The sequence below is a fragment of the Centruroides vittatus genome, unplaced genomic scaffold (assembly GCF_030686945.1).
Source record: "Centruroides vittatus isolate TY-2023 unplaced genomic scaffold, ASM3068694v2 contig_2747, whole genome shotgun sequence".
Lineage (NCBI taxonomy): Eukaryota > Metazoa > Arthropoda > Arachnida > Scorpiones > Buthidae > Centruroides > Centruroides vittatus.
In genome coordinates, this window is record NW_027121750.1 from 873,979 (window position 1) to 896,041 (window position 22,063).

A 22,063-nucleotide genomic window follows, 5' to 3' on the forward strand; every position below is an offset into this window, starting at 1 on the left:
ACGATCACAATATAATTAAATAGGCATACGAAATTCTCTTTTTAAGCTAAATAAGTTATAAACTTTTTAAAACGTAACTAAAATAATAATATTTTCAACATAAAAACTGTTCTTTAAATATAAACAAATACAGTAGACTCCCCCCTATAACACGGTAGATAAGTTCCGTGTTATATGAATCCGTGTTGTACGAGTCACTTAAATACATGAGCCAATCACAGCCCGTGTGCTGGGCTGTGATTTGCTCATGTATTTAAGTGACTCGTACAACACGGATTCATATAACACGGAACTTATCTACCGTGTTATAGGGGGGATCTACTGTAGATAAAAATATATTAATGTAATTCTTATTTACTATCTTAATCTACGGTAAATGGATGACTTAATATACCGGCAATCTCGACTTTCTGGCAACTTCACTCTTTCATATGTAATACTTTGATATTCCTATATAACAAATGTTCTAAATAATTTTATTTTAATTAAATTAATAAATAAAATATAATCATTAATATATATAGGATCATCCAAATAGAATGGTACATATTAAATTATTGTTAATTATTATCCGAGAGCATTGCAATGTATAACAAAACATTGAAAAACTGTCCAAGTTTCATATTTGCTCATTACAATTTCTCAATGTGTACACTTCATGTCACATGCTCCTAATAGCGAGGTTGAGGGTGAAGTTTTAAACGCAAAAAACGTGTACGTCGGACGTTTGGCGCTGCTTTCCCGTAAGCTTAGAAGTTTGACAATGGTGTTCGGAAAGTCGGTGGAATCGTGCTCGACATTCCAAACGCCATTGTCAAACTTCTAGGTTTACAGGTAGGCAGCGCCGAACGTCCGACGTACACATTTTCGCGTTTAAAACTTCGGCCTCATCCTCGTTAATGACAAGTGATTCTGACTTTGAAAACTGCGGAACATAAAATGCTTTCTCCGTTGTAGAGTGACCATTTTTCTTTACAGCGCTTCCTAGATAGTAGACAGACAGTGAGACATTTGAATGGGAGACGAAATTCGGATGGTTACTCTATTGATTGGTGTAAGTCAAATACTTCTCAGATAATAATTAACATAATTACATTAATTTAAACTGGTAGAATTCATTTTGAAAGACCCTCTATATATTTTAAAACACTATAACCCCTTTAATTCTAACTTCTACTATCTATTACAGAAAACAACCAGCATAATTAGAAGAGACGAATAGAAGAATATACGTCGGCACATATTATTTCATCTTGTAGAATTTTTAAAATATATTGAAATATTAACAATAAACATTAAAAGTTATTACATTATAATCAAAAATTTGTGAATAAAGAATTAAAAATCAATTGTACTTTTATATTTAAAATATTTTACAATCAAACGTATACTATTTTAGATGTTGACTCGAAACGAGTTCTGCATCTAAATAATGTATAAATTCGTAAACGAGTCTATTTACTCTTGCTTAATATCTTCTACGTATTTCTGCACTTCGTCTTCCAAATCTTTGTTGTCGAATACTTCTAGTGATTTTACGGTGCCTAACTGATCTCCCATTAGCGATTTCAAACATTCCCAACATTTTATGTTTGTTCCAATCATTTGTACAATTTCGTAAGTTTGAGGAAAGAAACTTGAAAGCAATCTGCAATTGAGGAAACACTTCAATATATAATGAATTATAAAATTGAAAAAAAAAACTTCCTATAAATTAATCGTAAGAACAAGTACGGGGCGTTCGGAAAACCACCGTGCACCGGAAAAGGTGGTTTTACGTACGATATTGAAGTTTCTCCTACGGCAAATGCCGGACCTCACACTCCAAAATGTGGGGAGTGAGGTCCGGAGATCTGGTAGGCAGATTCCACTAGAAATTATGCAATTGGTTAAGAAATCTTCCAAAAACTGTAATGTCATATACTGCAAAGTGGAAACATGTGACATATAACTTACGGGTATTAGATGCAATACCGTACATATAACTTTAATGTTGTTACAGATTGCTTACTGTACAGTAACTTTTCAGATACCCTACGTGATATTTGTATCTTAATTTTTATTTATTTATTTAATTTAATTTGACTAAAACGCTTAGAAAGTTAATGAAGTAAAGTGAGCTTCCTTCTAAGAAAACATAATTATTTAAATATTAATTTTTTTAATATTTAAAAACAGTGTCAGTGCTTTGTTGCTTATACATTTGAAAGGATATAATCTACACTCTTGTGATTTTTTATGAGTAGGTCAGATCAGAATATCACGCCTTTTATGTCAGTAACACTGCCAAATTATATTACGGTTGGTGAGGAAACCTTTCCTCACAAATGTGAGGAAGTTCAAGTATTCTGTTGTAAGTTCGTGCGGCATTAAAATACAGGATGCAAAGCCCTAATCACTCAAATAACTTTTGAACGAAGACAGCTAGAGCTGCAGAAGTGAGGTATTTGTACAGTAAAGCGACAATGCACCAGACAATCGCTTTAAAAACTCTTCAGCATGGTAGATATCACATATACCCGACATTTTATGTGCGGCAACCCATGTTTCCCGACGCTTTGTATAATAAACCTTGCAGACAGGTAATACAACGATAAAAGAGAAATAATGACATGAACTATGCATTTATTCTTATAAATACATTTCCAGAAATCCTCAGACAGGCTGAATTGATTGGATTCCAATCAATTCAGCCTGCCTATTTAAAGTACTTGTGTTTTTGAATAAAAAGTTATTTTTAACGCAGTAAAACAGTCAGTACTTTACACCGTAAGTAGGTTTAAAACGGCAAATTTGTACACCACTAATACCACTAAAGTAGACAATGTGCCGACCCCTCTCTCCCCACAGTGTGTAATGTACTCTTCATAACCTCTCCGTCCTTAAACTGTACACGTAACTAATGGACAACCCCCATTACTATTAAAAACTACACTTTTTCACAAATTAGGAAGCAATTTAAATTTTCTACATTGATTGTTGATATTCTACAAATCTATCAAATAATCTTTCTAAAATATATGTCACGGCCCCTTAGCCATCAAGTTAAAAATGGGACATTTGAATAAATTCGCCGTATCAAAATAATATTAAAAATATTTGATTATTTATAACTCTCAAAAGCTTACTTATACAATGGAAAGCAAATTCCATTTAGAAAATTAATCTGCAAATCTGGGATACAAGCTCTTTCTCTATCCATCATCTCGACCGGATTAACTCCTATTGATTTTTCCATGTCGCCTTGCAAGAAAAATTCTTGAAAAATTCGTTCCTAAAATAAAATATATTATAACATTAATCATACAATGGAATAATATATTGCTTTTTGCCCTTATTACTATGTAACACTTAGTCTAAATAAGTAGACACGTACAGACACATACGTAAAGTTCATTACTAATGTGTTAATTATCATTAAAGAATTTGTGAATTGATCTCGTTCACTGGTGTGATAAGCCCGTCTGTATATATGTCTATTTATTTAGACTACGTGTTAAATTAATCATACATTCAAAGAAAATATGCTAATAAATAATTTATATATTATTTTTGTAGATTTTCTTAAATGTATGCAATTATATTTATTAATCTGTGACAATTCACTACTTCTACTAGTGTTGCCACCTTTACAAAATCGCCGACCTGGACGGCAGGTCGGGTTTGTTCGAATGGAAGTTCCCGGACACATGCGCAATGTCATTTTACAATGCAAAGAATAACGTGCATGCCGGTTCTAAATCAGTTACAGTTAGGGACTAGGGACTTGTGTAGGAGTAACTAAAACCAAAAAAAAAAAAAAAAAAAAGGTTAAGAGGCAGGTTGTGCTCACACGTTGGCATAAACAGAGTAACGTGGCAGAGTGGCAGATGAGTTTCAGTGAGTGTGAGGTCTTCCGTTGTTCAAATGGTGTAAATTTATTACAATATTTGCAAGAACTTTGTTTCGTCATAATTTCACAATTTCTACGAAATTCCCGGACAAAATTAATTCCCGGACAGTGAGTCAATTCCCGGACTGTCCGGGTGAAAACCAGACGGGTGGTAACACTAACTTTTACTCAATTCTAAGAGAATTCGTTTGTTTCCTAGGAGTAATGCATATTCATAAAATGTGCATCATTTTTAGTGAAAAAGTGTTAAAAGGCACTCCAAACTGGAAGACAAAGAGAGGCTTTATTCTTACAGTATGTACAACATGAGTATGGGAACAAAAGTGAGGAACTTATGGCAGTGTTGCTGGTGTGTGAACTATACAACACACCCTGATGGTGGACGAGTTCTTGGCTTGCATCATCAGATGCAGCATCAAACTCGTAGCATTGCAAGTGTTTTCTTGCTGCTTTTTGGTCAACCATGAGTTGCTTTGGAATCCATCATGAACACACTTTGACATACTCATATTCACAGATGATTTGACAAACACTCCTGACACTAATGCACAAGCATTCTTCCAGTTGTTAGACTGTAATGCATCATTCCGCCTGAATTGTTTCATCAATGTGCTGCATCATGGCTGCCATGACAGCTGTGGCAGGACTACCACTTTGCACCAAACTGCAGAGATCTATTATTGTTGACTTTGCACATTTCACCCAACAACTGACAGTACTTCAATTGACAGCTGAAATACTACAGACACCACAGAATCGTTTGTGAATGTTTCCAACAGTTTGCCTTCAGCAACGAGGAATTTTATCACTGCACGCTGCTTGGAACGTACGACACTGACATTCGCCATTTTTCAACGAAGCTGTAGTGGTCCTGCCTGCTTACGACAGTTTTTACCATATATGAATAATTAATATGAAACACAATTCAGTTAATTAACATCTTCTACTAATGTTGCATATAATATCCTAATTACTAGGATGCCCATCTATACCTTTATACATCTATACACTATACATCTGTCCTTCGTTAATCTTGAGAATGGAGTTAGATAAATGAAAATAGAATGTTGTTTAAATAGAATAATTAAAGCAATAAATAAATATTTAATTATAACATAATAATCTACAGTTTAACATACAAAATAACTTTTAAAAAGGATACATACGGCTATGGTTTTACACATTTTCCAATCTTTTGTCTGATCCGATAAATCGCACGAAGTAATAAGAAGATTAAGTAGCAAAATATGATGCTGTTCATTTTTATAGTCGTAGCCATCTAGAACATTTTAAAATTTTTCATAAAGTAAATCATTTTGAATATTTTCATTTCATAAATAACAGTGAATACAGCTACATATAGTACTTACGGCTAAATCATATTAAGCATAAAACATGTACAAGTATGCAATTGCGTAAAATTATCAGTTGAAATGTTGTGCCAATGTTTGAAAACCTTAACTTTAGAAAGAACTCGGTCTTATTATTTGTTATGTGATTAATAAAGGCTAATAACCGGGGCCATTCAGAGCTTGTATGGGTCTGGGATAGAGAGGACCCCCTTTTGCCATGTTTTATTTTGAACAAATGAAATACGTAGAATGTTTCTGTATTAATAAAAAGCAGTCTTAAAGATTTTATATTCTGTTACTAAAAACAGCGTTAATTCTCTAGGGCCTATAAGATTTTTCTAGGCCCAGGGGAAAAATTTCCAGCTCTCCTCTCATACACAATGATAGATTGTTATTTACCGTATTTTCTGGCATATAAGACGACTTTTTAACCCAGTAAAATCTTCTCAAAAGTCGGGGGTCCTCTTATATGACGAGTATACCCCAAACTGTATATTTTAACTGTAAAAGTCGGGGGTCGTCTTAAACGCCCAGTCGTCTTATACGCCGGAAAGTACGGAATATATTAATCGTTTACATAACTTCTTTTGAATTAAAAATTTCTACCATTTCTTTATTATTTTTATTAATGATTTTATATTTATTTTATTCCACACAATTCACGTGTGGTGACACTGCTATGCTGTAGTAAATGTAGAAAGAATTCGAGTATTGGTTGGATGTGTGCCTTGTGACACGAGGTGCACAAATTGAGAAACTATAATGAACAAATCTGACACTTGAACAGTTTTACAATGTTTCATTACATTACAATTAACGTAATTACAATAATTTAAAACGACAGCATTCTTTTTGGAAGACCCTGTATATAGAAGAGTAAAAGCATAATACTGTATTTTCATGCAGATTACCCCCATGTTATCTGTGATTAAAAGACTATTTGAAAGGAGGGTGTGTATGCAATAGAGCAAGATATATGCCAATTTTAAATTGAAATTACAAACTTGCTCATATGGAAGTGTGTGGTTCGCGTCGAACAAATTATGCAAAAGTTTTATTTTGCGTAATTCTAACAATTTTAAGCAGAATTATATACATAAAAATACAGTAATCAAATTAAAATACAAAAAAAAAAATCATATTTTAAATGAAGTTTAATAGAGATATACTTATATACCTTCTAATATCTTATGGATTTCTTTCACTCTCCGAAAATGATTGGCAAGATCCGTAGCTAGGATGAGTAATTGCAAATAGTCGAGACATTGAGTGTATTCCTAAAATAATTAAAAAAATTAATTTTTAGAACGTTTTAAATCTGAGTTTTTAGGAATATATACAAAAATTTATATGAAAAAGACAGTGGTGTAGCGAGGGGGGTGCAAGGGGGTGTATCATGCACCGGGCGTCACTCGCAGAGGGGTGCCCAAATGGTCTCCACGACAAATTATGTGTGTTTCTGGAGGGGTAAGGGGCACCAATAAACTGTAGCACACTGGGCGCCAGTTATGTTCGCTACGCCACTGGAAAAAGACTGCCTTGTGGGCCATCTTAGTGCCAATAAGGCAGCTGGGTGGTGAGGACGAAACCTGATATATCCAGTTGGGTCACCAACCAAAAAATTTCCTAGAGTTTTTTGACCTATCCAGACTTGATCCCGAGTCCCCCAAATGACTTGAGCTGTGATATTGTGCTTTACGTCTTTTCCTGCCCCCCCTTCTCCACTTGGTGGGTCCGACTCGATGGAGAGAAATTGTGTAAATCTGGGTGTGTAACTTAGGGTGGGAGATTTATTGGAAGGTGTGTCTCAAGGAGAAATTAGAATGGAAGTGGAGAGAGTAGGAAGAATCAGTAGGGAAGAGTGTGTAAGTGCATGGAAAAAATAGTCGGGAAACCGGAAAGTAAAGACTGTGCAACCAGGTCGGCGGGAAGATTTTGTTTTCAAACCGTTTCCTGTCCGATAAGAAATAAAAGAAGGGGTACACTTTAAACTCATTGTCAGTACATTACAGGAATTCTGTAGCATATCATTGTTGGGAGAATTGTGTGTTAAAGCTATTCGGTAGATTGGATTGTCGGGCTCCGTACATTCCTGTGCACTTCCCTGGATGTATTGTATGTTCCGAAGAAAATTAAAGGGTTATCTTGTTAATTTAGATAGTTGTCTTTGTCTAGTACCTACTGAGATAAATGGATTCCCCCTTCTAAACATCTGCTCTATCAAGCACATTTGTTATCAATTTGTCCCATCGAAGGAATCACTAAAGTTCTCCGTGTCGACTCGTTTGTACTTTATATAATCTCTCACAATATTATAATGAAATTTTTATTTTTTTTTTTAAGTGGGAGTCTACTGGTAGAATCCCACCTTAACTGCTCAGGAAATTAATCTCAAAGATGAGTAAATATTTAAAACTTAAATGTGGAAAATAGTGATAAATCTATCTATACAAAATTTTCGAATGATATACACAATTTAAAAGAGAAAATAATAAAATTAATTATTAAATATTTACCTTTTGTGAAAGATTTTCAAATATGTTACAACCATCGGAATGTAAAATAGCCATAGTTTGAGAAAAATGATGCATCTAGAGAAATTAATATTAATTTAATTACGTTTTAAAATAACATATATTTATTTGTTAGAAAATCGACAATTCATTTTTTTAATAATTACTACATATGTTAAGTACATAATCTACTAATCCTTCAAATCGTGGGAGTCTACAGGGCTGCGGAAAATGGGTCACTTGCCCCTCTGGTATAGAGCTGGTACACTCTCGACGCGAGATACTTTCTCCAGTCTTTTTGTATCGACTCAATACTGTATTCTATAACAACTTGTATACTGTATCTCTTAACAACCCACCAATATTTCGGTGGATAAAATCTCCAAACCCGCAACCGACCAAATGTTGGTTGCGGGTTTCCATGCAACCAACAGGCTGGGCACTTGAGAGTTTTCCAGGTTTTCTTTAGTTATCTAACACTTAAATAGGGGTCTATTAAAGTGTTTTTTGCTGCTGGATATTTGGTGTTAGGTTGTTTATTTCAACTGCATCCTGTTGTATTCATAGTTGTTTATTCATAAATAGAGACCAATTTCCCATAGAAAGTCTTCCTGGTAGGCATCCTCCCTAGGTAGGTTGCATATATCTTTAATTTAAATAAAATTTAATTTAATAGAAAAGTTTAATTTAGTCCCCTAAATTAAGCATTTTTTTCTCATCTTTTTGAATAAGGCACAGAAGTCAAATATTATTTATGTCGACCTAATACTCATTTATACGTTGTCTATGCAACCAGAAGAGTACAATGTATGTTTAGCACGACAGTAAATTATATTATGCTTATATAAAAAACAGTATATTAAAAACTTTTATTATTTTAAATATGATAAAGAGACTTATTTACCGTATTTTCCGGTGTATAAGACGACTTTTTAATCCAGAAAAATCTTCTCAAAAGTTGGGGGTCGTCTTATATGCCGGATGTCATCTTATAGGGCGAGTATATCCCATACTCTGTATTTTAACTGTAAAAGTCGGGGATCGTCTTATACACCGGAAAATATGGTAAATCATTAATAAAAACTATTTATTTCTTGCTAATTCAACAAATACTTACTTCCATAACAGAACTTTCTGAACTATAAACAGCTCCTAAATCAGTTTTCTGTTATAAAATAATAAATATTTCCATAAACATGTAAAAAGTTAATTTTTGCACGTAAAATTACTTCTATAAAGATTATAATATGTTACTTATAGCATACAGACACTTACAAGCTGTTTTGTGATATAATTTCTTTTAATAAAATGTAAAATTATAATAATTTCAAAGATAATAACTACAGTCAAATGTCCGAACAACAGACACTAATGGAAACATAAAATATGATCGTCGAAGATTATTTTGAATGCATTTCAGAAAGAAATGTTTCCGAATCAATAGCGAGGTCGAGGCCAAAGTTTTTGACGCGAAAACGTGTATGTCGGACGTTCGGCACCGCTTTCCTGTAAGCCTAGAAGTTTGGCAATGGCGTCTGGAAAGTCGGCAGAATCGTGCTCAACATTACAAAGGCCATTCCCTAACTTCTAAGCTTACGGGAAAGTGCCGCCGAATGTCTGACGTACACATTTTCGCCTTTAAAACTTCGGCCTCAACCTCGCTAATGGCTGCCATTCAGAGGTGGCCATTCGAGAAGTTTGACTATATTATATAATAAAATAGTTGAAAAAATAAAGGAATATGATTGTTTTGTGCTGAATAAATGTAAATTATACAATATTTTGAATAAACAAAAGAATATGTTCATAAGATTACAAAGTTATGACTCAAACTAATCCTGATAGAGAAGAGATGCCATTATTGCAATAAGAACAGTCTTAACAACTCCAATATTCATATTTGAAGTGTTACGAAGATGACTGGATTAAATGTCTAAATTGTTTATCTCTGTATCTCCTTTCCTTATCTTCCCATTATAAAGTTACTGTAAGCCATCTTTTATTGAACTGAACTAAAGATGAGAAATTAAACAATGTATTGACAATGTTAAAATTGAAAAAATAAACCATTTTAAGTACAATTGTTTTCAAAATTTTCAAATAAGTTTCAAAACTCCAGCACAAAACATAAAGAAGGTTAAGCATCTTATTTCCAAGACTCAATATTAATTTTCTCTCACTTTTAAAACCACTTAAAAGAGAGTTTCTTTGGACAAATAAACTAAAATGTTATGTCCTTCCGATGCTCACCCGAGTCCAAGAATTACTCAGAAACAATTCGTTCTCAGATGTTTTATTTATATGCATTTCGGATCAGAATTCTCGCCGATCCCTCTTCAGTAATAAGTACTGTGCCTTATGTCTTTTCCTTCGCCACGTGGTGAGTCCGACTTGGTGGAGAGGAGTTGGATAATTCTGGGTGTGTAACCGAGGGTGGGAGTTTTATTGGAGGGTGTGTCTCGGGGAGAGGTCAGAACGGAAGTGGAAAGAGGACAAAGAAAAAGCAAAGTAGTGGTGGTGTGTGAAAGTGCGGAAAAAATTAGTCGGGAAGTGGAAAAGTAAAGACTGTGAAACCAAGTCAGTGTGGAGATTTTGAATTTTGAACTGTTTTCTGCTCAGTGCAGAAGAAAAGGAAGAGGTGCACTTCGAACTCATTTGTCGGTATGTTTTATGTCCTCACGTTACAGGAATTTTGAGCAGTATATTGTCGGGAGACTTGATGTTAACGATATTCGGTATATTGGAGTGTCGGGCTCCGTACATTCCTGTGTTTTTTTCCTAGAAGTACTGTATGTTCTCAGGAAAATTAAAGGGTTATCTTGTTAATTTGGATAGTTGTCTTTGTCTAGTCGCTATTGAGATCAGTGGATTCCCCCTGCTAAGCGTCTGCTCTATCAAGCACGCTTGTTCTAAATTTGTCCCATCAAAGAAATCACTTAGGTTCTACGTGTCGACTCGTTCTCACGTTTAATGCTCTCACAGTACAATCCACGATCGAGCTTACGCCGATAATTTGTACTCGTCGAAATCAATCGCAGTAACCATAACATTTTAGTTTATTCGTCCAAAGAAACCTCTTTTAAGTGGTTTTAAAAGTGACTCACTGATTACATCTAGTAAATATTGTGAATTTTAGCTTATTAATTTTCTCTGTTTCCTTGTTTCCCTGGATCTCTTCTTCACTACTCATATCTCTATCTGTTATGTAAAATAAGAGTCTTAGAATTATGCTAATTTGAAGAGGTTCTACTTTTTACGCTTCTTCTAACAACATTATACATAAAAGAATTCTTAAAAAGCATTCCGGAGCTACAATCTCCGACTATTCGAATTTTGCAATGGTAAAGACCCGAGAAAGACCTCCGAAGGAAGTAAAAACATCGGTGCAAGACTGAAATTATTTGCTGGAAAGAGTGAGTAAGGCTATAGTTTAGCCACAATTGAAATGACTTTATCTAAAGTAAAAAAGAAAACGAAGGTAAGTCGCCTTAAAAACTATTAACATTTAATACTGTTTAATAATTAAAAGGAAGTAAAAGTAATTTCTTACTAATCTATGCTGGAACGAATTCGTTGTACCTCGATGATCCAAGTCATGACAAATACATGCAACAAACAGTGTAAAACATTCCAAGGCCCTGTAAAATAAAAATAATACTTACTATAAGAAACAGTGGCGTAGCGAGGGGGTGCAAGGGAGTCTATTGTGCACCGGGCACCCCTCTGCAAGGGGTGCCCGAATGGTCTCCAAGACAAACTATATGTGTTTCTGGAGGGGCGCCAATAAAGTGTTGTGCCCCGGGCACCAGCTATGTTCGCTACGCCACTGTATAAGAAATTAATTTTAATTTTATTTTAACTTTTCTTAATATTGTACACTGTTTATTTTAATAAGCCCGTTTTTATTACATATTAAAGGTTTTTCGAGACAAATAATATTTTGTCTTCGGATCCAAAACTTAAGTACAGTGTATGAACTACAAATACGGCACAAGTTTAAGGAATAAAAGTCGGTAGTACCGACTCATTGCCTGGCTAGCAAAATCGGATTCTTGCTTACAAACGACTACACAAATATATTCTTTAAAGTTCGATTAAACTTTATTCAAAATGGCATTTCTTAATTTGAAGTGTACTTAGGCTCCGGATCTGAAGACAAGACATCACTCATCTCTTTAGACATTTAATCTATAATAACAACGGGTTTCTTAAAAAACATAGTATACAATATAGAGAATACATTTATGGAGCCAATCATAAACAAGAAGCTTATTTTATTTTATGATTTTTCTTAAATAAAAAGTCATACAGGGTGATTCACTCATTTCATGCTCGTCTTTTCAGTTTATACAAAATTATTCCGGATAATAAGTGTTCGGTCCCAAGTGAATCAACTTATAAAAGCCAACGTTTTATTAAAGAAGGGATCGAATACTTATTCTTTATTTCATGACGAAGCAATCGAACAAGGTATGGGACAGTGCAATCATGAGGTAATGAACAAAGTGTTCAATTCTGAGTGAATCACCCTGTATAAGAGTAGATAATATTTTATGTATGTAATAATAGATAACATGTGTCCAAAACTTAAGGATGAACACAGTTGTTAGTGGCGACAGCTAGAAAAATTCTTGGTGATATTGCGAGTGCCACATCACGGTTCATGGTAGCCATATTTCATACCAACCTATAAATTGTTGTGCATTATCCTATGTTAGATGTCAAGTAATACAGTTCTTGTCACATTTGTCTGTATTTGTCTACAGTTCTCTCTATCCACGTACAAACGTCATCCGTCGTTAAGTATTGGACACGTGTATCTAATAACTCATCTACTACAAATGATGAATTAATAATAATAAAGTAAATAATGACTTACATCAAGTGTGTTTCCTGAAGATTAGTGATTTTAAGAAGCAAATAGCAAAAATGCGCAACGGAAAAAGCATGCATCCAGTTGTGATAGGGAAGATCTCTATACCCTTTCTTTACCATTAAGATAAATCTAAGCAAGAAATGTATGCATTTAGAATTAATTTTCTGTGATAATTTTGCACAATAAATCAATAATAACCTGGCTATTCACCTGGCTAATGTTAATTTTGGTATTCTCCAATGTTGAATCATTCCTAAATCTTCAAACATGGCAAGGGTAATCTTCAAAAGAAAAATACATTACATTATTTATAACTTTTAATGAAAAATTCATAAATAAAGTAATTATATTTTCATACTAATGCAGTATCTGAATCAGGAGTCTGTCTAGGATTGTAAGAAAATGTAACGAAATCCTTGTGAATCTCCGACGGCAGAGGAATGGAAGCTTGCGCTAATGCAATGACTTCTTCTTCGGGTATCTTTAAAAATAAGAAATTTATCTAAACTCGTTTGTCAGACAAAGTTTTATTATCTGACATAAAATTTGACTTAAATAAATAAACACATAAAAAACAAATGAGAACACAAGAATGGACACACATTTTACTGTCCACGCTTGACGTGCACATTAGCATTTCTTGACACTATCTATTCACGCTATTCGTGTATGCAAGATGTGCTTTGTGGGATTCACAATACTCTGTATCAAGATAATTGTGAATGTGAAAGATGTGAAAAATTATCATGTGGAATGAAGACAAAGGGAAGCCAACTTAACACAAAGTTTACGTACAGATATAAGGTCGATATATACAAAAATCTATATAAAAATAATACATCTCAAAGCCCGACAATATATTAATAAACCAACAAATGTTTGTTGGCTTATTACATAAATTTACACAGTTGTTCACAGGAAACATATACAGTCACTTATGAATTATACAGGCTCGTCCGTACAATGAGTTTTATACAATACCGGTCCTTTCGGCCAACCAAGACTCGTGCGTCTCTCACAGAAACTAATTCTCGGTTAATGTTCCTTCCCAACAGTTGATTGTTCCAACAAATGTTCCAATCTTCTGATTAAAATTCCCGCCGATGCAAATTGATTACTTTGTTACTAGTCAGGTCTTCGAATAGGGGCCAGTTTCCCTTACAAGACCTTCCAGAAGGCCTTTCCCCTCGCAAAAAGTAAGGTTACAAAGCCTGCAGTGAAAAGCGTACATTTTATTTCATACAACCAATACAGCCAACCAGTACATACATTAGGTCAGGGCCGGCCTTCTCGATAAAGGGGCCCGGGTGCAAGAAACTATTTGGGCCCAAATGTTTTTCTAAAATAAAAAAATTTACAAACACGAACATATATTAATGCATGTTTATTTAAAGCGTGATTTTGTTCTTGCTAATACATTAATTACTTCAGAAAAATTACTAAAAATACTGCATTCTTGATAATGTTGGGGCCCCCTCAATCGCGGGGTCCCGGTGCGTAGCATCCGCCGCACCCCCCCGATGGCCGGCCCTGCATTAGGTTATAATTCGACGTAGTCTCCATATCAGTTTAGGCACTTGTCACTTCATGTGAAGAGTTCAAAAATTTCCTCCTGGTAAAAATCCTGTCCTTATGTGTTTCGCCAAGTTGTTGCGAAGCGTTTTGCTTCCTCGTCTGAAGTGAATTGTCGTCCTGCTAGGTTCTCCTTCAAAAGAGGAGACAGGTGAAAGTCGCTTGGAGCGAGGTCCTGGCAAAACTGTCCTGGCAAAACTGCTTATCCTCGTTGGTGACGTTTTCTCTCCTGGCCACAAACTTCCGACACCATTCTGCAACATGCTGATGAGACATTACAGTCTCTCCGTACAGAAATTGAATAACTGAGCAGATTTCTTTGTGAGACCAGTTTTCCAAATAAGTCGCCATTTGTGTTTACCTACAACTAGCGCTGTAGGTGGCAGGTTGTTGAAACTCTGCACAGTTGCCAACCGCATATATTGGAATTACCATACACTTCGCATTTCTCTATAACAAACGGAACTCCAGGAATATCGGCCTTGTAACCTTACTTTTTGATCAACCCTCATATATACGTGGGATACAAGCTATCAAGTGATTGACAACCTACAACACGCAATAATAACAATATAAAACTTCATGCAATATACATTCCTCTTTCTTTCCTCCTCTGTCTTCAGGGACTCCTTGGCACGTGACAATCGACAGGCGCGTAAACAAAATAAAAAATAAAAAAAAAACCTGTACTCACAACACGCTTATTGTACATGTATAAACAAAAAAAAACTAAGGTGCTTGGACGAGGCTCCCTCCAATGCTTCTTTTCCCGAGTATGTTCTCGATCAATGTTAGAATGTTCCTTTTTCGATGGAGATAGATTGCTATCTCACGGCCTTTTCCTGATCTTGGGTCAACTCACGCTACTCCTCTCCTGGTCAATGCGCCACTGTCCCTTTGTTCAAACAATGTCCTTCGACACTAGCTCTCTCGATTTTGTATAGTTCAAGGTGGCAAAAACGAAGCTAAAATAAAAAGGGCCCTATCACGTGTGGATCCTTGCCAAGCGGATATCCTCCCCACGTGACTTCCGCCGACCAATCCAGATGCCAGCATAATGTGAACTGGAAAAAGGTGGTATCACAAACGAAAAACGAAGGAATCGTGGGAAAAACCAGAACATAAAATAATACATCGTCGCAAAGCACTACAATTGTTTTACCATTTAAGTGTTAATGTTATTTTCATATGCCCTGTATATATTACTATTAAAATAAAAAGATAATTAGATGAATATTAATACTTGTGCTTATAATTTAAACATGCTTTCAATAACAACAATGAAATTTGTATTGGTTTTACGTTTAATCAATATCTTGAAGTTTAACTAGTGCATCAATAATTTAATATTAATATATTATATTATATAATATATATTATAATATATATTAATATATTATAATTGTCACCAAAAAGAATCTTTTATTTAATGTTTTACATACTGAGACGGATGAAAGCCTCCAATAAAGGGTTGACTCTGCCTTAAGACTTATGCTTTTGAGGTGTAATAAGGATAAAACATGAAGATATCTTTTGTATTCTTCAATTCCAGGTTGATGGGAATGGCCTTGAGACTTTTACAATAGAATAAATAAGCTCATTAGCTTAACTAAACTATTGTAAAAGGACAAACACTTGTGGCTATGTGTTTCCAATGGTCCCTAGGTGAACATTGGATCAGAAAGGAGACATTATTACATGTATTTCATTATTATTCCATAAAATAGTGTGAGAATTTGGAGTAGAGGGATATCAAATTATTGAATTTAACAAATACATTAAGACTATAGATGTTAAAAGCATTCCAAACAGTTGTGTTAAAATAAAGGGATCTCAGGTTTGATTGTACATAAAAAATCAAAACTAATTACAACTTAATAATAAAAATATTATGGTTTCTATAAAATGGTTGCTTATTAATAATTTGTAGTTCTATGGTATTACCAGAGTACACAGATTGATGTGGGGTAAGACGATGAAGGGCCATACACTAATAAATCAGGACACAAAATAATAGTTGGTAAATGACAATATATATTCTGAGGTTCAATTACAATCGCTATTCGATCAATGGGGTATTCCGTTGCCCCTTCACACAATACAAAAAAAAACTGCACGGACTACAAACAACCTCCGCATAACAATTGGTACTAAAACTTAAAACACACACAAAAAAAAGCGCTTAATTAAGACTAATACAATCAATTACAAGCTGATTCCTATGGGCTACAAGCTGACAATAGCTGATTCCTATGGGCTTCCTCTTCACAACCCCTGTTTCCACGTTACCTTGTTGAACGTTCCAGCTGTATCCCTTAATTTGGTTTTTTATACATGTATCTAATGTCAACCGGGAAAATGATTGTGCCCACCAATTATAATCCTTAATATTCTTCCAGATTCAGCATTACCGTTACACTTAATACTGTCCTCGTAACGATGCAGTTGGATTCCCTTCTTTGTCCGATCCTCTAAGCCTTACCTACAGAACATAGAATGGGGGTTCCTTTTTTTCCTCCTTCTATTCTTCCTTGGCGAGACTACAAGACCTCCTCAAGTGCCAGCAAAGGCAAGAAGAAGGTGCTCTCACATGGTGTCCGCCACACACAGATCACGTGATATTCACACGTGAACGATAACAGACCAATCATCGACTGGTACGGACACCTTACAAGATGTGATACACGTCAGCAAAATAATTTTACAGTAAAACCCAATATGCGACAACAGAGTACAATCATTTACGTTGAAATATATAATATATATAAATAGCGACAGATCACTACAAATTTCAGGTTACAAGAAGCTATAACTTGTTAGGATTTTTATACGCACATACACACACACACACACTATATATATATATATATATATATATATATATATATATATAAAATAAAGAACTTTAAAGTTTAAGTCTGCACTTACTTTCATATGATACATCATTAATTCATTTGCCAATCTACTTCTATGTTGAGCATCTCTTACTTTCTTCCACATTAAAGACTAAAAGCCATTAAATTTCAATCTATTAAAAGAAATATTTAATCTAGATAATGGAAAGTTAATCAAACAGCAGATCTTACATGCATTATACTTATGGCACAATAAATAGAAAATGCATTTGCTATTTCTTCGTCGAAATGAGTAAAATATCTTCCGTCCTTTTTATTGCATAATTCCGCAACCCCAACCACACCTACGGATAAAATTGAAGAATATTAAAAAGTAAATATAGAATTTCGGAAAATTTAATACGGATAATTTCGTATATTTACCGCTATCATCCTGAATTGGAAAACAAAGAATATTCCTATTAAGAATAGAAAATTTTATACGTTCTTAGATGTACTGTATATATATGCAGTTAATGTTACCTTAGGTAGCCAAAATGGCGGCTCATCTCTAATTCCAGCAAGGAAACAGTGGGACGCACGTTCTAACCTAACCTATTCTAATAATTTGGTTGCTAATAATTATGGTAATTTATTAGGATAGGTTAGGTTAGAACATGCGTCCCACTGTTTCCTTGCTGGAATTAGAGACGAGCCGCCATCTTGGCTACCTAAGGTAACATTAACTGCATATATGCAGTATTTACATTAATAAACACAGCAAACACCTCTGTAGAATGACTTCCAGGTACATTTGTTGCCTGGAAGTCATTCTACAAAGTATAAACTCTCCATTCTCTCGTCTTACGTCGTACGTCCTTCCCCCTACACCCTCGTTCAGCGATCCCTTAACAGTTTGCTGCCCGACGATACCCATTCGACGTGGACGAAAACGTTCGCACTTTGTTTAAAATATTTTTGTCGGTTTATTAGGTGTTTGCAGTGTTTATTAATTTATGCAGTATTTATTTAAATCAATGTAAATTACAATTGTAATATAAATAAAAATAAGAAAATGGAATTTATAATAAAAAGCACTAAAACGGTTTCGGAAGTCTTGAAAAATTTAATGAGTTACAATTTTCTTTTTGGATTATATTTGTCTAATCAAAACACGTCAGTACACTTAATTGTATGGCCGTCAAGCCGACAAAGTTAAAAAACTAATAAAAACAAATAAAAATACCTTGTTTTAAAGCCCGTTACTTCATCCATTTTGCGATAAAATAAAGGATGAGAATAAGCGTCGTGTATGTTGAGCATCTCACCTGAACAATTTTAAATTATATAGTTTTAACGCTAATAAAAATTTCCAAATATTTTCAAACAGTAGATACTTCCTCACCGGTAGTCGCAACGTGACCCGCAATGCCCTGATGTGCCGGAAGCCGAACGTCTTTCGACTATATTTGTAAAATAAATCATCAGAGATATGTATATATATATATATTACAGTTTTATTTGTATATGATATTATTACTTGCATTACACACCTCTCCACCATCGTCGGCCATGTTAGAATCAAATACTTTTGCTATAAGTTCGTTTTGTTCCTTATCTAAAAGAAATAATGAGCATCTACAAAAAAAATTAAATGAAATTAAATAACTGGAATAATTTTAACAGTTTTAAAATCATTAAAAGATTTTTTATATTTATTTTTTTATAATAAAATCGATATTTATCGAGACCTTTCGGCGTTCGTTAAATTTCTTGCTTCTGTCATTATTTCGCTTAATAATGCAGTAACGTTATCTGTAATTAAATTGAAATTATTTTTAGTATAAAGTAGTTATAAAATCAAAATTTATTGGAATATGTTCATAAATATGGCGGCCGCAGACGCGTTAACTCAAAAAATTTCTCATGTCCGCAAACAACGCTGTCTGCTCGACAAACACCTGCCAAAACAGACGGATCGGCCGTGCCGGATGATGACCAGATGTTCTGCAAGTGGCCCCAAGATCGCAGGATCTAACTGTTTGTGTACTTTACCTCCACTATCCACAAACCTGGATGATCTGCAGGAACACGTCACTGAAGCTGTAAACTTGATCACACCATATAAGTTGCAGAGAGTCTGGTCTGAGCTAGATTATTGCATGTTGCCAAGTAACAGGTGGGATGGAGATAAGTGTGTGTGATATCAGCCAATACCAAAAGAAACTTTACGAGTTGATGCAACCGTAGCCACCAATGTGTAAGAATGCTCTAATATATCTGTTGGAAATCAAGGACTGTTTCTGTGATCACCCTGTATAATACATGCTACATAACTGCTACGTGCGTGCAGTTTACTGTACGCACAGAGCAATTACATAGCATGCCATGTACGGTACGTGCAGTTTATTGAACATACAAGCATGAAATCTATATTGTAACCTTTGAACTAAGGACCCAATACGACAACTCCATAGGGAACATTGGTGTACCGACCTTGCGTTTATAGACCTTGCAACTAGAGGTAGATGTAAGGTATTATGTCTTAACGAAAGTAGTAACTATAATTTAAGTTTTAAATTTAGAATTATCTATTTCTGTAGCATAATTTCTTCCCAATTAATTTGGCAGATCAGTAATACATCAAGTTTCTTGAGACAGTTATATAAATATAAGTGCTTTATGTAAACTGTGAAAATTATAAGTTAAAACGTGGTCATAAGACGTCGCTATTCGAGAAACGTCAATTACTTAATATCGTCATCAGTTAATTAATAATTATGTTCATTATATAACTAATAAGCCATAATTGCTTAAATTTCATCAGACAAATCGAATAAATCAACACATTTTAAATATTAAGATAATATAAAATTATACATTAAACTAAAATAGCATGCGATCTTCTATAAATAATAATTAAATAATCATTGAATGACTGCTTAAGTAAATTATTTCGTTATAAATAATTCATTATGATAAAGATTAGAATTTAAAAGGAATCTTACCAAGATGAGAGAAAATATTCCGGGCTACAAGCAAGAGCGACTAAAAACATATACGTACAGAAAATTAAAAAATATTCTTATATAGGAAAATGTAATTCGTAATTTAATTTAAACTCTACTATAAATAAAATAAGAATTAAAATAATGGATATATTTTTTTAATACAAGTATACAATGAAAGTTCCGTAAGATTATAATGAAAATAAAAAATTCGTAGCTGCACATATCTTTTCTGTTTACATGCGTTCAGATTGTGGCTATACGCATATATTTTTGTATATACGTATTATAGATTTAATTAGTTTTAATAATTTTCTCTCCTTCTTAATCCTTCCTCCTAACTTCCCTTGTTTATTGTTCTGGCTTCTGGAAACAGGGGATTTCCACTTTCCACCCACTATGGGGTCGAGTGAGCACTTCAAGAAAGATAACGAGTTAAAATCTAAGTCACTAACGATCAATCTTTTGCCGGACGGACACAGATCGGGAAGCTCGTGTGATGGAGTTTGACGAGAGCCGAATAGAACCCTGAAGCGAAGATCTGGACAACAGAATTGGAGAGACCGACAAAGCCATTAAAAAAGAACAACAACACAAGCAGGCATAGGAGTCTCGTCGAGAAATTGGGTACCCCCACTATCCGATTCATTCTTCTCATTTCCCTACTTCTATGTCTTTTCTACCTTTAGAATTAATTTAGTTAAGAACTGCGTGTATTTTGATTATTATTGTCAGGCAAGTAGTTCTCGCGAAAGCAAGCTACTTGATTTATTGTTGCTATCGGGCAGCAAGAGAGAAATTGGTATTGCGAGAGACCGAGGGAATCCAAAAGAACTTTTTCTCTGTATATAATTGTTTATCTCGAGATTAAATTCGTTTTAGTCGAATTCACGTGTTTGTGTATTCTGATGGCGTTTCACATCTTACAAGTTATACATACAGCATTAGATACAAGACCTGTAAGTTGTTTGCTGTACTCTACAGTCAGCTGATATTAAATAGACAATTTATAGGTCTCATATGCAATACCATACACATAACTTTAATGTCACTACAAATTTCTCACTGCGTAGTAAGTTTTCAGACACTCTTTACAATTATCTTATCATTGTGTTACATATAACTAAGTACTGTATATTCTATGATCTTTACATATTAAGTATTGAATCTCTTATTACAAGTTAATTTTATTTATATAATATTTGCTACTCATAAAAATATAATGTCTGGTTATTTGTCATGTGATGCAATTAAGCATTTTTCAGAAATTTAGGTTACTTTATCAAGGCTGTAGCCTACCCTAGATGACAATAATAAATTCCTCATTTCCGATAAATTTCACGGGCTTTGTCTATAATATATTTTCATAATTTTTAACATTACAGTCATATGAAAAATTTGAAATATTTGTATGATTAATTATGATAATTTTCTATGTAATTATTCCTTTAATCTTCAAATTTATAAGGATTATAAGTAAATAAAAGTAAGAGTATGTTCTAAGATATTTTTTCTAATTTATTAAACTTAAAATAATATAAAAAGCATCCACGGTAAATTTAAAAGTGACACTGCATTAATATTTTAATTAATACTCTTACTTGACATTGTTTCCTTTGACGTTTTTCCTCTTCGTATATTAAAGATTTTAATAATATTGGTGACGTATGCATACAACATTCGGATATTATTTTTTCATCTTCATCTGTGAACCTTTTAGAAGACACAACTAAATATCTATAACACATTCTATGACCACACCGGCATTGGCGTAGCCAGGATTTTGTTATAGGAGGGGTCTAGTAGAGGCTGTAATTTTCTGGGAGGGGCACCAGGTTAACTGGGGGACCGTGCCCACCCATGCCCCTTCCTGGCTACGCCCATGCATACAGGGTCTTTGAAACGAATGTTACCATTTCAAATTATTATAATTATGTGAACTATTATCCAATAACGTTGTAATATATATTAAAACATTAGGAAAATGTCCAAACTACACATTGCCTTTTACAATTT

At 34.1% G+C, this 22,063-nt stretch overlaps 1 protein-coding gene across 4 annotated transcripts in view; it reads right to left on the reverse strand.

The window, feature by feature from the left end:
• Nucleotides 1-904: 904 nt before the first annotated feature.
• The window catches only part of LOC136971993 (cGMP-dependent 3',5'-cyclic phosphodiesterase-like), a 31,969-nt gene continuing 10,810 nt past the window's right edge, over nucleotides 905-22,063 (reverse strand). For all 4 annotated transcript variants that reach the window (XM_067266527.1, XM_067266524.1, XM_067266526.1 and 1 more), the window contains exons 8-26: nucleotides 21,649-21,760; nucleotides 20,048-20,087; nucleotides 18,791-18,854; nucleotides 18,593-18,677; nucleotides 18,445-18,502; nucleotides 18,286-18,367; nucleotides 17,484-17,518; nucleotides 17,292-17,404; nucleotides 17,134-17,211; nucleotides 12,992-13,114; nucleotides 12,844-12,914; nucleotides 12,637-12,762; nucleotides 11,308-11,395; nucleotides 8,875-8,922; nucleotides 7,761-7,835; nucleotides 6,422-6,521; nucleotides 5,059-5,171; nucleotides 3,129-3,274; nucleotides 905-1,648 (exon numbers count right to left, since the gene is read on the reverse strand). In XM_067266527.1, the coding sequence (XP_067122628.1) occupies nucleotides 1,459-1,648; nucleotides 3,129-3,274; nucleotides 5,059-5,171; nucleotides 6,422-6,521; nucleotides 7,761-7,835; nucleotides 8,875-8,922; nucleotides 11,308-11,395; nucleotides 12,637-12,762; nucleotides 12,844-12,914; nucleotides 12,992-13,114; nucleotides 17,134-17,211; nucleotides 17,292-17,404; nucleotides 17,484-17,518; nucleotides 18,286-18,367; nucleotides 18,445-18,502; nucleotides 18,593-18,677; nucleotides 18,791-18,854; nucleotides 20,048-20,087; nucleotides 21,649-21,760 (1,747 nt within the window). In that variant the 3' untranslated portion in view covers nucleotides 905-1,458. The remainder of the gene's footprint in view (nucleotides 1,649-3,128; nucleotides 3,275-5,058; nucleotides 5,172-6,421; nucleotides 6,522-7,760; nucleotides 7,836-8,874; nucleotides 8,923-11,307; nucleotides 11,396-12,636; nucleotides 12,763-12,843; nucleotides 12,915-12,991; nucleotides 13,115-17,133; nucleotides 17,212-17,291; nucleotides 17,405-17,483; nucleotides 17,519-18,285; nucleotides 18,368-18,444; nucleotides 18,503-18,592; nucleotides 18,678-18,790; nucleotides 18,855-20,047; nucleotides 20,088-21,648; nucleotides 21,761-22,063) is intronic.